This window comes from Cinclus cinclus, chromosome 21, assembly GCF_963662255.1.
Source record: "Cinclus cinclus chromosome 21, bCinCin1.1, whole genome shotgun sequence".
Taxonomy (NCBI): Eukaryota; Metazoa; Chordata; class Aves; order Passeriformes; family Cinclidae; genus Cinclus; species Cinclus cinclus.
Genome location: NC_085066.1, coordinates 10,374,893 through 10,388,848, shown reverse-complemented (window position 1 = coordinate 10,388,848; position 13,956 = coordinate 10,374,893). Strand labels below are relative to the sequence as shown.

The following is a 13,956-nucleotide window of genomic DNA, read 5'->3' as shown; positions in this document are numbered from 1 at the left end:
ACCTGAAAGCCAGAGCTGGGGTGTAAAGGCAAGGCAGAGGCCGGTCTGTCCCTCCTGAGCCTTCATGCAATACCTTCCATAATAAGAGTTGTGGAAGAGTGAGCTAAAGGGCAAGTTTGGATAGTTTAGAACCACCAAAAGAAGGCTTTCCCCGCCTTGCCCCATAAACCACTTGGGAGAATGAGGGGAGTTTGGTTTGAGCTGCAGATTGGTCTGGGAAAGTTGGAGGCATCAGGTGCTGGGACCAGAAAGCAGAATCACTCCTGCTCTCAGCTGATGGGGAGCCTTTTCTTGAGCAAGACACTCACAAGATGCATGTGGTTGAAGCAAAACCCACTTCAATCAATACAAAATGAGCTGAGCCATCCCGTCCCAAAATATAAGGGACCTTTGATGCCCATCCACAAACAGGGACACAGTGATCCCTGCAACCCAAGCATGTCCTGTTCTAATTTATTTTTCTCCTTCAGCAAGGAAAATCATGCAGGATGCAACTGATTATGTGGTTGCAGACCCTGTAAGCCCTGCATTCTGCACTCTTCATTTAAGGGCAGAAATACACCCTTCCCAGATGTCCTGTGGAGCTGGAATGGAGGAGAGAGGGGAAGGGGATGGAGCCCATCTTGACTTACCTAGATGGAGGTGGCAGTGGCAGCAGCTGGAGTAGGTGGTGGGGCCAAGCAATGTCCCCACAGTTTTATAGGGTGGCCCAGCCCCCCAGGGGAGTGGGTGCGTACCTTCTGCCTGAAAGTCTGCAACAACCAGCAGTTTTCTCCTGGAAAGCTCACCCGACTGATTAAACAGTTCCCCCTTTCATCTCTCATGTTTTGCTTCCATGTAATACTGAGTAAGATTGAAATCATTCGGGCTACAGGCATTAATCACCTTCCTTCCTAAAGCCAAGGGACATTTTAGCTCTTTATGCCACCAGGCAGGAAAGTGTTTCAGCAGAATTTAGGGCAGACGTATCCCCACCTTCCTCTCAGTACAACCAATTCAGCTGCCTGGTGCACATGAGGTGAGACCAGGGATGTAAACTGAATGTAAGGAGCATCCATTTTGACTGAAATCCTGTGCCAAGAGTCTCATGGATGGAAGGAAAGCTGAGGGGATGTAGGAGTGAGGATATGAGCAATGTGGTCAGAGGGACCTGACCTAGCCCAGCATGAGCAATTTGTTATGGGTTACGAGTCCTGCTTGGAAGGCACATGAGATTTTAAAAGCAAAGTGATCATGGGCTCTGAAGTCCATGCCCACAGGTGACACACACCTACAACTGACTGATTTCATGCAGGGAGTTGACTTCCAAGAGCCCTTCCATCCCGTTCTTTGGATAGGGTAGTAGCAGTGAGCCAGAAGGCCACAGGTGTCCTTCCTCATGATGAAGTGGCATCATCAAGACACGGTTTATTACAGTAATTACAGTCTGTGGTGTGACACTGGATTGCTCTGCTGGAAGCCTGTTAGCTACTAAACATCCAGACATCCCAACCTGCACTTAAACATGAATCACCCTCACAGTAGGGAGAGACAGTTGCTGATGTGGTCCCAAGCCGGACCATGATGAGTCATCACGAGCTCTAGGGGCAAGGAGAGTTTGAAAAAGGCTTTTCATTTCACACCAGAAGAGCCCAGTTGACAGCACAAACATCTCCTGCCCTGGAATAAACCCTGACAGTACAGGGACGCATGTACTATGCATGTATGCGACTTTCAGCATCCTGTTAAAGACATGCCTTGTGGAGCTTGGGGGGTCATTTGAGTTCTTGAGATGACTTGGCCATGATGGATTGCACAGAACTCCTCTCTGCTCTGCCTGTCAGGGCAACAAAGCCTTCCTAAGGTTCGGGGGTCAAACATGACTATTTTTTAACATCATTCTGGAAGGGGAAAAAGAAAATCAGCTTTCCCAAGGTTCAGGAGAGGACATGGGCTTCAGGGAGAACCAACCTGGCAGCTCCTGGAGTAAAGCAGAATGCTGTGGGTTCATAATTCATAATCTCCTAAATTATGACTTGGCAAGCAGGAAAAGATGAGGTTTTAGTTTAAGCTTTACAGTGCTGCTTTTTGCACCACTATTGAATAATAAATTGATACCACAAGTGCACCTTGGACTCACAGCCTGAGAATGAAACCCTTCTTCTACCAGTCTGGTTTACTTTCCCTTCATTAATTTTTTTTTTTTTTTTTTTTTTTTTTTTTGCTTCTGTGGTCCTTCCTGGGTGATGCCCTTCCAGGCTTCCAGACACACAGAGTGGGAAGCCTCATTGTGTGTTTCAGTTGTGAAAACCAGTTTAACCACTTGAGGTTCTGCTCACATTGGACCATCATGTCCTAGAATAATATCTGTGGATGTAGTGATGATTGGGATAAATGCTATGGGGCACTCAGAGGAGACATACTGTCAAATGTGAGCAGATCTGTGGACTGAAACAAGTCCTTCTCCTAGACAATACAGCAGGGGAAACAAAAGGCACATGTTAGGAAGTTAAAATAATCAGATTTGTGTAATGATTGAATTTTAAAAAAGGAAAACAATTGGGGAAAGGGCAGGTATTTGGAAGATAAACAAAGAGTGAATTTTCCAATCTGTATTAATTTCAGGAATTAGCAGTTTTCACTTGTGATGTGACTTTCTCTGGAGTAACCTCAAACCTGAGAAAATTTCACCAAACCAAACATAAGATCCATTTTCTTAACTTTTCCATGGATCCAAGGATGTGTGGCCATCTCAGTCCTGCCTCTTCCTGCAGGTAAGGACATGAAAAACATGGCCCAGGATCAATAATCCATGTGTTTCCCTTCCTGTCACCAGCCCAAGCATCACTTTGCAACTCCAATTTCCCACTTTCTATTTTGAGTTCCAACAACCAAAGGGCTGGATGTGTCTGAGACTGGCTGGAGGGTGGAAGGTTCCCCCCATCCTAAAATTTCTCCCAAAAGCCAAAAGCAAGGGCACATCTTGGAGCAGCAACAGACCTAGAGCATCCCATCTCCAAGGACTGTCTGCATGCAAGGTGCTCACCCAGGGCTTGCTTCCCAGCAGCAGGACAGTCAGGCACCACTCCCAGATGGCTGATGGATGAATGGGACACCCCAGTGCCAGGAAGCAGAATCCTGATGCAGCCAGATCCAGGCATGGAGCATCCTGGCTGCCTGTGTCCTTGCCAGGGCAGACTTGGGATGCTTCAGGGCCACCATGTGAAGCCCAGGGAGTGGAGCCCAGCTGGTGCCACTGGGGAGACCCTGGCTCCAGCTGCCAGTTGCTGTCCCGGGGCTGCAGATGATCCAGTTCCATGATGCCACAGGGTCCCTGTAATTGCCAGGTCCCTGGGTGAGCTGATGCTCCACAGCACCACCCACAGTGGTACATTCCCTTCAGGAGTACTTGTCATCACTCACCAGGACAGGGATGTGTGTGCTAGAGCAGGGTTGAAGGGTGTCCCAAGGGAATCAGTGGGGATCCTCTCCTGGCTGCCTGTGCCCTGCAAGTCCCAGGTCCCATGCTGTGACAGCAATCCCCCTGCCATGCACTGCCTTACCTCTACGCCCACCACGCCAGCCCATTTCACCATCTCCAGCTACAATCTGGCCTCTCTCCAGGGCTGGACCCAAACCCATGCATTTTTCCCAGAAAATCTCCCACAGATCCCTTGCAGGGCACCTCATTGTCCAGGCGGGGACATCCCCCTTCCCTGGGGTGTCAGAGCTGGCCAAGCACCACAGAATCTCATGGCACTGGAATGGGATGAGGCCAGTGTTTCCCTGCAGCCTGGTCATGGTTTCTCGCTCAGGAGACACTGATGGAGGGAAGCAGCTCCTCACTGGTCCACAGGGACATCTCCCCAAGGCATGGGAAGGAAATGTAGCCACAGGGAAGGGCAAAAAGGTGTGGGCAGATAAGCCTGAGCATCCTTGAAGCCATGGCATTGCTTGGCCACATCCTCATCAGTGGAGAAGAGTAGAGGGGAGAAGGGAAGGCACTGGCAAGACTGACATGATGCCTTTCCCCAGGTGCCTCAAAGCACAGACACTGCCAAATGCAGGACTTTCCTCTTTGAAAGACTACTGAGATTCCAGAGGCAGTTTTGCCTTTTTCCTCTTCATCTTGCCATAGGTCATACTCTCCTGTCTCCAGGAATCTCCACTGTGAGCAGTGCTCCAGGCACAGGAGGGAGCTGCCAGTGCACAGCAGCTCTACCATCCCAAGAAGAAGCACCTCTGGGACACGGCAGAGATGTCCAGGGCGGCTTTTGGCTCCCATAAGCATCCCTGGGGATGCCCTGTGCTGACCTTCCCTACCTACAGTTCAGTGCCCCTGGAGAAGAAGCGATGGGATGGGAGGAGAAAGGCTGGCAGGTGGGCTCAGGCACCCTGCTCCCATGCGGCATTACACAGAAGGGACACGCCAGTCCCGGAGCCACCAAAAAAAACCTGTATTTTCATAGACATACGCCAGGCTACCCGACGAGGGTGGGATTCGAACCCACGCATGCAGAGTACAATGGATTAGCAGTCCATCACCTTAACCACTCGGCCACCTCGTCCACACAAGTGAGTTATTTTTTCAGCAGAATTTTTTTAGCAATTTCCCCCCCACACCCCCCCCCCAGATAGTAATACTGGAGCTGGTTCTTCAGGGTGTCCGTTGGTGGGCAAGGCTGGGCAGGCAGAGCCCTGGAAGTCCCTGTCACAGCGGGGCAGGGAGACAAGCAAGCATTTGTGATTTATTTGCCCCTCTCCCCATTCCCTCCAGTGTTCATGGGGTGGTAAAGGCTAACATGATATTTACTGTTGCCATGAAAACACGTGCACCAGGCATCTCCAGTACTCACCCAACCTGTGTCCAGAGGGTTTTCCTACATGATTCAGCACCAGCTGTGCAAAGTAACTGGGAAGATGGTGGGGGTCCAGAGAGCATCTAATGTATCTCTTATTTCCCAAATTCCCTGGTTTCTGGAAACAGGTCAGACCATCTCTCCAACGTGAGGAGAGAAGGGAGAGGAACCAGAAGGAAAAATCTTACCCCCAAGTAGAATCACAGGCAACAGAGCACTGGGGACTGACAGTGCTCAGAGCAAGACAAAGACACCCCCACCAGTGCCCCCAGTTTGGGAGAGGGAGGAAAAATAGCCCCCACTGAGGCACCACTGGGAGTCAAACCCAGCATCTCCTGTTTACTAGGCAGGTGCTTTGACCAGCTGAGCCATGGTAGCCACTAACCTGCCTTTCCTGCATGCTTGTTAAACCACCTGACCTGCTGCTCACCTCTCTGCCCATATGTTCTGCAGTATTGCCCTAGGTTTGGGGTTCCCCAGCTGCAAACCCCATCTCTTTTTTGCTGATGGGAGCACTCCTGGTGCTGACCCAAAGCCCTGGCACAGGGAGCCCAACACATCCTGTAAGCATTCTGTTTGGGTTTGGGGATCCCCAGCTCGTAAAGGGATGTGCCAGCTGCCACCTGTTGGAGGTTGGTTCTTTCCCTTTTCCCTCTGTGGAATTTTCCCCATTGTCATGCTAAGATACCTGTTGACTAGGCCCTGATGGCAAGGGGGAGGGGAGAGAGGAGGGAAACCATGCGAGATTCAACATCCAGAAGACAAAACGGAAGGCTGGGCCTCGGCCCATTTCCCCTGCAGAGTTCGGACGAGAAGGACCCATTTCCCCTGCCACCCCAGCGGCGGGAGCCATCCTCACTGCTGTCGGACCCTGCCCTGCTGTCTTGTCACTTTAACCTGCTGTCATCCAGCACTCTGCTGAGCACTGGGACCGACACCGTGAGCGGAGGGCTCTCTCTATCTCTCTCTCCCCTGGGACAGCGCTGCCATCACCCCCAGCCCTCCTGCGGCTCTGCGGGACCTGCCTGCCCCCAGCACCGGGAACTGCAGTGCAGGGAAAAGGTGTCTGCTGCCAGAAAGGACTGGGACTGAGTTACTGTTCTGTTTGTGGGTAATTTCATAGCTGTTGTTGTTCTTGTTTGTCTTGTTAGATATACTAGTAAAGAGCTGTTATTCCTATCCCCATATCTTTGCCTGAGAGCTCCCTTGATTTCAAAATCATAATAATCTGTAGGAAGGAAGGATCACATTTTTTAGTTCAAAGGGAGGCTTCTGCTTTCCTTAGCAAACACCTGTCTTTCAAACCAGGACACACCCTACACTGTCCTGTGGTGGCAACTTCAGTCTCATCTCCTTTCCTGGCTGCTTGCCCCCCAGCACCAATGGTCACCCAAAGACAATCATCACCCCAAGAGACACCATGAGCTCCATGGAGAAGAGACACTGGGTGCCTCCACGCTCCACAGCACCTGAGAAGGGAGGGAAATCTCCGCGGGCATTTCCTTGCTGCCTGCGTTGGGGAACCGGGAGGCAATCCGAGGTCAACCGTGCCCACAGGCAGGCCCAGGGTATTTTGGGGGGGGATCTGGGGGCGTCTGGCTGCCCCGCGTGCATCAGGGAGAGGTCTGGAGAGACAAAAGTATGTGGAGATGCTGGGGGTCGATCCCAGGGCCTCTTGCATGCAAAGCAAGCGCTCTCCCGCTGAGCTACATCCCCCCCAGCCCACCAACACACTCCGTGCCCTGGTGTTCTCCTTCCTACGCAAAGATCGCTGTGTCTGCTGCCTTCCCCCGCCGCCCAAGCTGGGGGAAAGCGGGTTGAGGGCTTTATAGGCACTGAGGGCAGGGGTCCCCGAGGCATGACTGGGCTGGTGAGGGGCTTGGAACAGGGGGGATAACTGCTGGGCAGAGGAGGGAGGTGATTTTCCAGGCGCAGAGGCCACGTAAGGGCCGAGTGTAGGTGTGCCAGGTCTGTGCGGGCCGGCTGCAGTAGCGGGCGGGGCGGAGGTGGCGAGCGGGAATGTGAAGGTGGGCATGTTTGCAGTGTGCCGACCTGTGGGCGTGGCAAAAGGAGGGCTCGTCCGGGATTTGAACCCGGGACCTCTCGCACCCTAAGCGAGAATCATACCCCTAGACCAACGAGCCGCCATGTTTGAACTCTCCTGCACCCTTCCTCTGACCCAAGGCATTTCGACACTTCCTTGCTTGTCAAAAAGCGGGGCCCGGTGTCCCGTCTATCCTCGGGGTCCGGGGATGTGATGGCCGCGGGGTGAAGGCGTTGGACTCGAAGTCCAATAGAGGTTCCCTGCGACAGGAATCCCGCTCACAGCCATGGATTTTACCTGTTATCCATGATGGAGGTCCTGCAATGAGCTGTCCCCTCCACTAGCAATTGCGGTCATGTTGGAGTGACTTGGCTGTCCCGTGTGATAACCACAGCATCTTGCTGATTGCAGCAGGTTTTTTTCCTTCATCTATTAATTCATGCTGGTGTGTGCTGCCATCTGGCCTCACAGAGCCCTTTGTGCCTGGAGCTGTTCCAAGCAAAGCAGGGCCAGTACCATGGTGTTTATCCAAGCCCCTTTCTGTCCCCTGGCCACAGATCGATTCAGTTAATAAAAAACTCCTGCTTGGGAAAGGGGCAACAGGCTGGCTGCTGAGAGGCTTTTGCTGCACAGTGGGACGGGAAAGGGCAGGAATCCCCCAGTGTGTGAAGAACTGAGCCGGGGCTGAAGGGTGCAGCAGACCCTGGGACCATGGCCAAGCTGGTGGAATGTGTCCCCAACTTCTCAGAGGGGAATAACAAAGAGGTGAGGGAGTACATGGAAGGGCTGAGGGAGGAGTGGGTGACACTGGGGTGCTGACAGCCGGGTTTCCCCCTGCAGGGCGGTACCCACTGCTAGACTCTGCTATGCCTCCTTTGCAGTTCTGTGCACTATCTGGCTAGTGCCAAAAATGCCTAAAGGTAGCCTTGGCTCCCTTATGGCAGCTCGATGAGAAGTGGGGGATCAGACGTCCTCCACTATTGCCTGCAGGTTGCTGTAGTACCAGGTCTGTGGTTGGTCTGGGATACCTCTGCAGAGAAATTTAGCTTGCAGTTGCTGTGCCAAAAGACACTGTCCAGGTTAATGGAGTCTGTCCTGGGCAACAGCCTTCAACTAAACTTTGGCTCTGCCAGTGGCAAGAGAGTTTAGCAAACACAATGTGGCTGTAAAAACACAGCCTCCTCCAGAGAAGAGGCTTGGCAGAACCAAATGTGTTGGGAAGCTGTCAGGTAGATGTATCCTCAGGAACAGCAATTTGTGGTGGCACTGTGACATGCAGCAGCAGACAGGTGTCTCTCCCTCACCATGGCCAGGGGTGCCTCAAATCACCTGGGTGGGAATGGGATGCTTGTGCAGGGCTGTATCCCCACTGATTACGGGGTCATCCTCAACCCCATCACCAGTGGAAAGGGGAAGAGCTGAGATGTCCCTTCTCTTGAAAAGTCATGGCTGTTGTGCAATCCCAGACATCTCAGCTCCCTTGCTCCTATCCACTGTCTGGCAGACGATCGATGCGATGGCACAGGCCATCTCCCAGACACCAGGATGTGTGCTGCTGGATGTGGATGCCGGCGCCTCCACCAACCGCACCGTCTACACCTTTGTGGGGTCCCCTGAGGCCGTGGTGGAAGGGGCACTAAGTGCGGCCCGTGTGGCTGGGCAGCTCATTGACATGAGCCAACACTCAGGTGAGCTTGGGAGAGGCTCAGGGGCTTGGCTGGTGCAGAGGAAGTTGCCATGCTGCTGGGACCAATCATGGCACTGGAACAGGTCACAGCCCCAGGCCTGACAAAGTTTAAGAAGTGTTTGCAATGTTCTCAGGCACATGGTGGGATTTTTGGGGCTGCCCTGTGCCAGGGGTTTGAATCCTTCATCCTGGTGGGTCCCTTCCAACTGGGGTTATTCTGTGACTCTATAATTTTCTCACAACAATGTGTCCAGTCTGTGAGAGCGTGGGAAAGGGCTGTTCTCCCTTCTTGCGTGCTTGTTCTTCCCACCTCCCATTCCTATATCTGCCTTGCTGCCAGGTCAGCACCCTCGGATGGGGGCCTTGGATGTCTGCCCCTTTGTACCAGTGAGGAATGTCAGCATGGAGGAGTGTGTCACCTGCGCCCACATCTTCGGGCAGCGCTTGGCAGCAGAGCTGGGTGTGCCTGGTGAGTGTGGTCAGGAACCTCTCCACATTCCATCCCACACTGCATGATTCCAACTGTTGAAGAAAGTGCCAGCCCCTGCCTGGCAGTGCTCATCCCCGGCTGTGTCTTGCAGTTTACTTGTATGGAGCGGCGGCACGGGACAAGAGCAGGGAAGCTCTGCCCTCCATCCGCGCTGGCGAGTATGAGGGACTCGCTGAGAAGGTGAGCCTGGTGGTGGTACAGGCTGGGCAGACCTGACCTGTACTTTCCTGGCTTCAGGGAGCATGCCAGGGGCTGGTATAGTACCTTTTCACCAAGAGGAGCTGGTGACACAGGTGGTCATGGCACTTCCAGCTGGGGAGGGAGATGCCCTCCTTGGGAGGGTGGCATGCACTCCTGGGTGCTGCCAATCCACATGCTCTCCTCCCTCCTTCCCAGCTTGCAAAACCAATGTGGGCTCCTGATTTTGGGCCCCCAACTTTTGTCCCCCGGTGGGGGGCCACAGTGACAGGTGCTCGGACCTTCCTTATTGCATACAATATCAACCTGCTGTGCACAAAGGAGCTGGCTCACCGCATCGCCCTCAACATCCGTGAGCAGGGCCGTGGCGCTGACCAGGTACCCCTGGAGCATAGGCATGCCAGGAACATTCCTGCCTGTCCCACACCTCCTGGGCTGTGCCCTGAATGTTACGGTTGTTGACAGCCCGGGCGCTTGAAGAAGGTGCAGGGCATCGGCTGGTATTTGGAGGAGGAGAACATGGCCCAGGTCTCAACGAACCTGCTGGATTTTGAGACCACGCCACTCCACACCGTCTATGAGGAGATATGCCGAGATGCACAGGTGGGTGGCCTGGCATGCTTCTTCCCAAGAGGGCTTCCCAAAAGATGTCTCCCACCAAGTTTTCTTCCCCACCCTCAGGTCAGGCTCTGGTTTCTTTAATGCTTAGCTCAGCCAAAGTGCTGAATGGCACAAAATCCCCAGAAACTCAGCAACTTGCTGTAAGCCCCAGCTCCTCTGCTCAAAGCTTCCCATGTCCTGGGAAGGGATGAGGACCACCAGGCTGAGGTAGTAGTGGCAGCAAGGCTCTGGGGTCACAAAATCACATTTCTGATGTCCTTTGCAGGAATTGAATCTCCCTGTGGTGGGGTCTCAGCTGGTGGGGCTCATTCCCAAGAAGGCTGTGCTGGATGCAGCTGAGTTTTACATCAAGAAGGAAAAGCTCTTCATCCTGGAGGAGGAACAGAAGATCAGACTGGTAATGTGGTTTTTCCTGCTACATACCCTGCTAAGGGTGGGATCATGAGAGAAACGCATCCGACCCCTCGCCAGCCTCCCAAAGTGGCACTGAGCAGAGACTTGGGACTTCTCAGGTCCCAAGCATGACACTTGTCTCCAGGGTGGATTTTGGGGGGACAGCAAGTGCAACGAGTTGCTTTATTGTGCTGAGGATGCCAAGATGCACAGGGAGCAGGAACCACAACCCATGAGGATTGAGTGTGGGTAGAAGCTGCTTGTCTTGCCTGCATGGAGGCCAGAGAGGGGAATGAGGTGTCCCCAGAGCTCAAGGACAGTGTGTGGCATTATGGGAGGCTGTCCCAGGGAGTAAGCTGGAAAGAAGGAGAGAGGCTCTGCTATTCCACTGCAGGAGGGAGGGATTTTTCCAGCCTGTGGGGAACGTGCTAGATAAGAGCAAGCTAATGATTTATCAGTACAGTTCCCAGTCATTTGGAGGTGACTGCACACTGCCCCCGAGCCTAGGATGGGATGGGCTGGTGGTTCCATCTGTCCTCTCCCTGGGCGGTGACCCAGATCCAGCGCTGACTCACCCAGTGAGGGTGGGGTGAGCAGTGGAGAATGCAGATGCAGCAGGATTTAGGTGACAGGGCTGACACAGCGATGCTGCTCCTTGCAGGTGGTCAGTCGGCTGGGCCTGGACTCACTGTCTCCATTTCACCCCCGGGAACGCATCATCGAGTAGGGACCCACATCCTACTTGTCATGGTGCCCATTCCTGCCTGGATGGGGGGATCCTGCTGCCTGCATCCTGTGCTCAGCTTGTTTTGGCAGTGGTGGCTGCTCCCAGCTCATCTTCACAGGCTAGGACATCTCTGCTGGGTGTTGTGCAGAAGCAGGCTGGTCCCTGCTCCCAAATGCTGATGGCTGTGAATGTGGAATGGGGGAACTCCATGTTGCTTCAGCAGGCAGTGGGAGCAGGTTTCATGGCCAGATTTAAATTTTAAATTCCTTACCGTATCCCCATGCAAAATTTCCCTGCATCTGGTTCACACGCTGCAGCACCTGGTGTGAAACGTGAGTCTGTGGGGTGAAAGGAAGGGAAATCCACCCATGAGGTAAAGTCCTTGTCACCCCTCCTGGGCCTTGGCTGCAGGGATGTTTCTGTCCCACCAAATGCTGTTTGCATCAGCCCAAACTGTCTAATGCAGAGCAACCCCCACACCACCTGTTCTCCCCAGCTGCCTCCATGGGGTTCCCAGTCCTTACCCTGACCCTTAGACAGGGTTTTTTGCGGTTAGTTCCCTACCCATTCACAGAGTCGATGCTGGAGAGGGCAGTGGTGGGTGAGAAGGGTCTGGCTGGTGGTGCTGTCCCTGCACCTGGAGATCTCTAAGGCACCTGTGCTGCAGGTACTTGGTGGAGGCAGGAGAGGTGGACGGAGGGCTGGTGGCCAAGCCACTAGGTGCCTTTGTGCGAGCAGTTGGAGCAAGGTCAGCGGCGCCGGGAGGAGGCTCCGTGTCTGCAGCTGCAGGAGCTCTGGTACGTGCCCCACACTGAGATGGAGACCTGGGGGTTCTAGGTGTGCCAAGTGGAGCTGGTGTGGTGGCAGCAGTGGGCACTGTGTCCTACTGGAGGATTTACCCTGGCAGGGAGCAGCGCTGGGCAGCATGGTGGGGCTGATGAGCTATGGGAAGCGGCAGTTTGAGGACCTGGACCCCATCATGAGGAAGCTGATCCCCCCTTTCCACCAGGCCATGGAAGAGCTGGTGGCAATGGTGGATGCCGACTCCCGTGCCTTCAGCAGCTACATGGTGAGGTTCCACCGGAGGCATCCTGCAGGGAAATGGGGGGGGCTTTCCAGCTGGGAGCAGTGCTGGGATTGCTGCGCTCTGGATTCCTTAGGAGCAGGGCTCTGACCTTAGAATCATAGAATCATTAAGGATGGAAAAGACCTCCAAGATTATCAAGTCCAACCTTCTACTGAGGACACCCATGCCCACTAAACCATATGCCAAAGTGCCACGTCTGCTTGCTTTTTGAACACTTCCAGGGATGCTAAGCCCAGGGCCAGGAGAAGGGACATTGTCACATAAGGGAGGTTTGCAAAAGTGCGGCAGCTATGGGGTCTATCCTGACCCCCAATGCAAGGCATGGTCTGGGTGACGGCAGCAAACCTGCTTTTCTTTCCCTGCAGGAAGCCATGAAGCTGCCCAAGGACACCCCTGAGGAGCAGGAGAGGTGAGCTGGGCTGGTGGGGACCGGCTCACTGCGGCAGGTCAGCTACCTAGCACTCACACCAGGGCTTCTCCCCCTCCCAGGCGCACAGCTGCCATACAGCAGGGGCTGAAGACAGCCGTGGGGGTACCCTATGGCCTGGCAGAGAAGGTGAGCGGGCTCTGGCCTGCTCTGAAGGAGCTGGCACAACACTGCAACCTGGCCTGCAAATCTGACATCCAGGTATGGCTCCAGCTCACACACTTGCCCTGCAAGGTGTTCCCTCATGCCCTGACCTCCAGGATGCATCTGTCCAGCTGTGCTTCCCAAACTGGCCAGGAGTTTCCACCCAGTAATTCTTTGTCAGCCACTTCCTGAGAATGCCAACAGATGGGAAAGCTGCTGGGTGGTGCAGGGTGGGAGTCCTGCAGCTAAGGGTCTGACCTGCTTCAGCTCTGTATGGTGGAGCTGGTTCACCAGGAGAGCTTCTTGCATGCCCGACTTTTCCCAGGTGGCAGCCAAAATGCTGGAAGCGGCAGTATTCGGAGCCTACTTCAATGTCACGATCAACCTCAAGGACGTCTCGGACGAAAAGTTCAAGCGTGTGGTGAGCCGAGCCGCGCGGAGATGTCGGTGGCGCCCCGGGACCCCTCGTGTCCCTTTGCGCCCCCCGGGACGCTTGGGGTGCAGGGTGGATGGCTCTTCTGGCCTGCCGAGTGACAAATGACGCATCTTGTCCCCTTACAGATGTCAGAGAAGGTCTCCGGACTGCTGGAAGAGGCAAAGCAAGGCTCGGCGGTCGTGCTGGCACTACTGGACAAGCGGGTGGCCTGAGAAGGGCTCAGGAGTGCTCTTGGGGGGTTTGCAGTGGCAAATACAGCTGGGAAATACTCTTGTCCCTGCCTAGGCTCTGTTGGTATCCACCTCTGGAGATCTGCTCTGCTCAGGCACATCCATCATCCTACCCCCTGGCGTTTCCCTGGACAAGGGGGATTTTTGCTGCTTGGGGCTTGGACCCCAGGCTCCATCCTCCCATCCCTGGGGAAGAATTCCCTGGGTTGGCAGTGCCTGGGACCACAGTTATCTCAACAGAAGGGATAGCAGGATCCCTGTGGCACTGCCTGCGAGGAGATCCCTGTGCATGAGTACCTCCTGAGCCAGCACAGTCCCTGTGTCCAGAAACCCCCATGAAACACCCTCCTACCCGAGATCTGGGGCAAGACCTGTCACAGTCCCTTTCTGCCAGCGGTCTTTCAGGCTGTGTGTGACAATTCCAGCCTGTTGAATTGCCTCGGAAAGGAGCACTGCCAAACATGAGGCACCATCAGGGGTGTTAGCAGGGAGATGCGGTGGGTTGAGATGGGAGAAACCCTGCACCCGTCTCATAGATCCTCCAAGAGGAAAACCTGAAAATCAGGGCCTCCAGCCCTGCCTCCTGATTCTGTTGACCGGGTGTGACAGCAGGTCATACCTGTGTGCTCCACCC

At 54.3% G+C, this 13,956-nt stretch overlaps 1 protein-coding gene and 3 non-coding genes across 4 annotated transcripts; 1 reads left to right on the top strand and 3 right to left on the bottom strand.

Annotated features, from left to right (window-relative positions):
- Nucleotides 1-4,465: 4,465 nt before the first annotated feature.
- TRNAS-GCU (transfer RNA serine (anticodon GCU)) lies at nt 4,466-4,547 on the bottom strand. Its single transcript has one exon. It is a non-coding gene; the product is annotated as a tRNA-Ser (tRNA).
- Nucleotides 4,548-6,482: 1,935 nt separating this feature from the next.
- On the bottom strand, nt 6,483-6,554 carry TRNAA-UGC (transfer RNA alanine (anticodon UGC)). Its single transcript has one exon. It is a non-coding gene; the product is annotated as a tRNA-Ala (tRNA).
- A 356-nt stretch (nt 6,555-6,910) lies between these two features.
- Nucleotides 6,911-6,982, bottom strand: TRNAP-AGG (transfer RNA proline (anticodon AGG)). Its single transcript has one exon. It is a non-coding gene; the product is annotated as a tRNA-Pro (tRNA).
- Nucleotides 6,983-7,593: 611 nt separating this feature from the next.
- Nucleotides 7,594-13,304, top strand: FTCD (formimidoyltransferase cyclodeaminase). Its single transcript, XM_062506726.1, has 14 exons — nt 7,594-7,647; nt 8,387-8,570; nt 8,910-9,038; nt 9,151-9,239; nt 9,456-9,635; nt 9,723-9,860; nt 10,144-10,275; nt 10,933-10,994; nt 11,666-11,795; nt 11,906-12,067; nt 12,451-12,494; nt 12,575-12,713; nt 12,982-13,077; nt 13,218-13,304. The coding sequence occupies exons 1-14, from the start codon at nt 7,594-7,596 to the stop codon at nt 13,302-13,304; spliced, it is 1,626 nt and encodes a 541-aa protein (XP_062362710.1).
- The last annotated feature ends 652 nt before the right edge of the window (nt 13,305-13,956 follow it).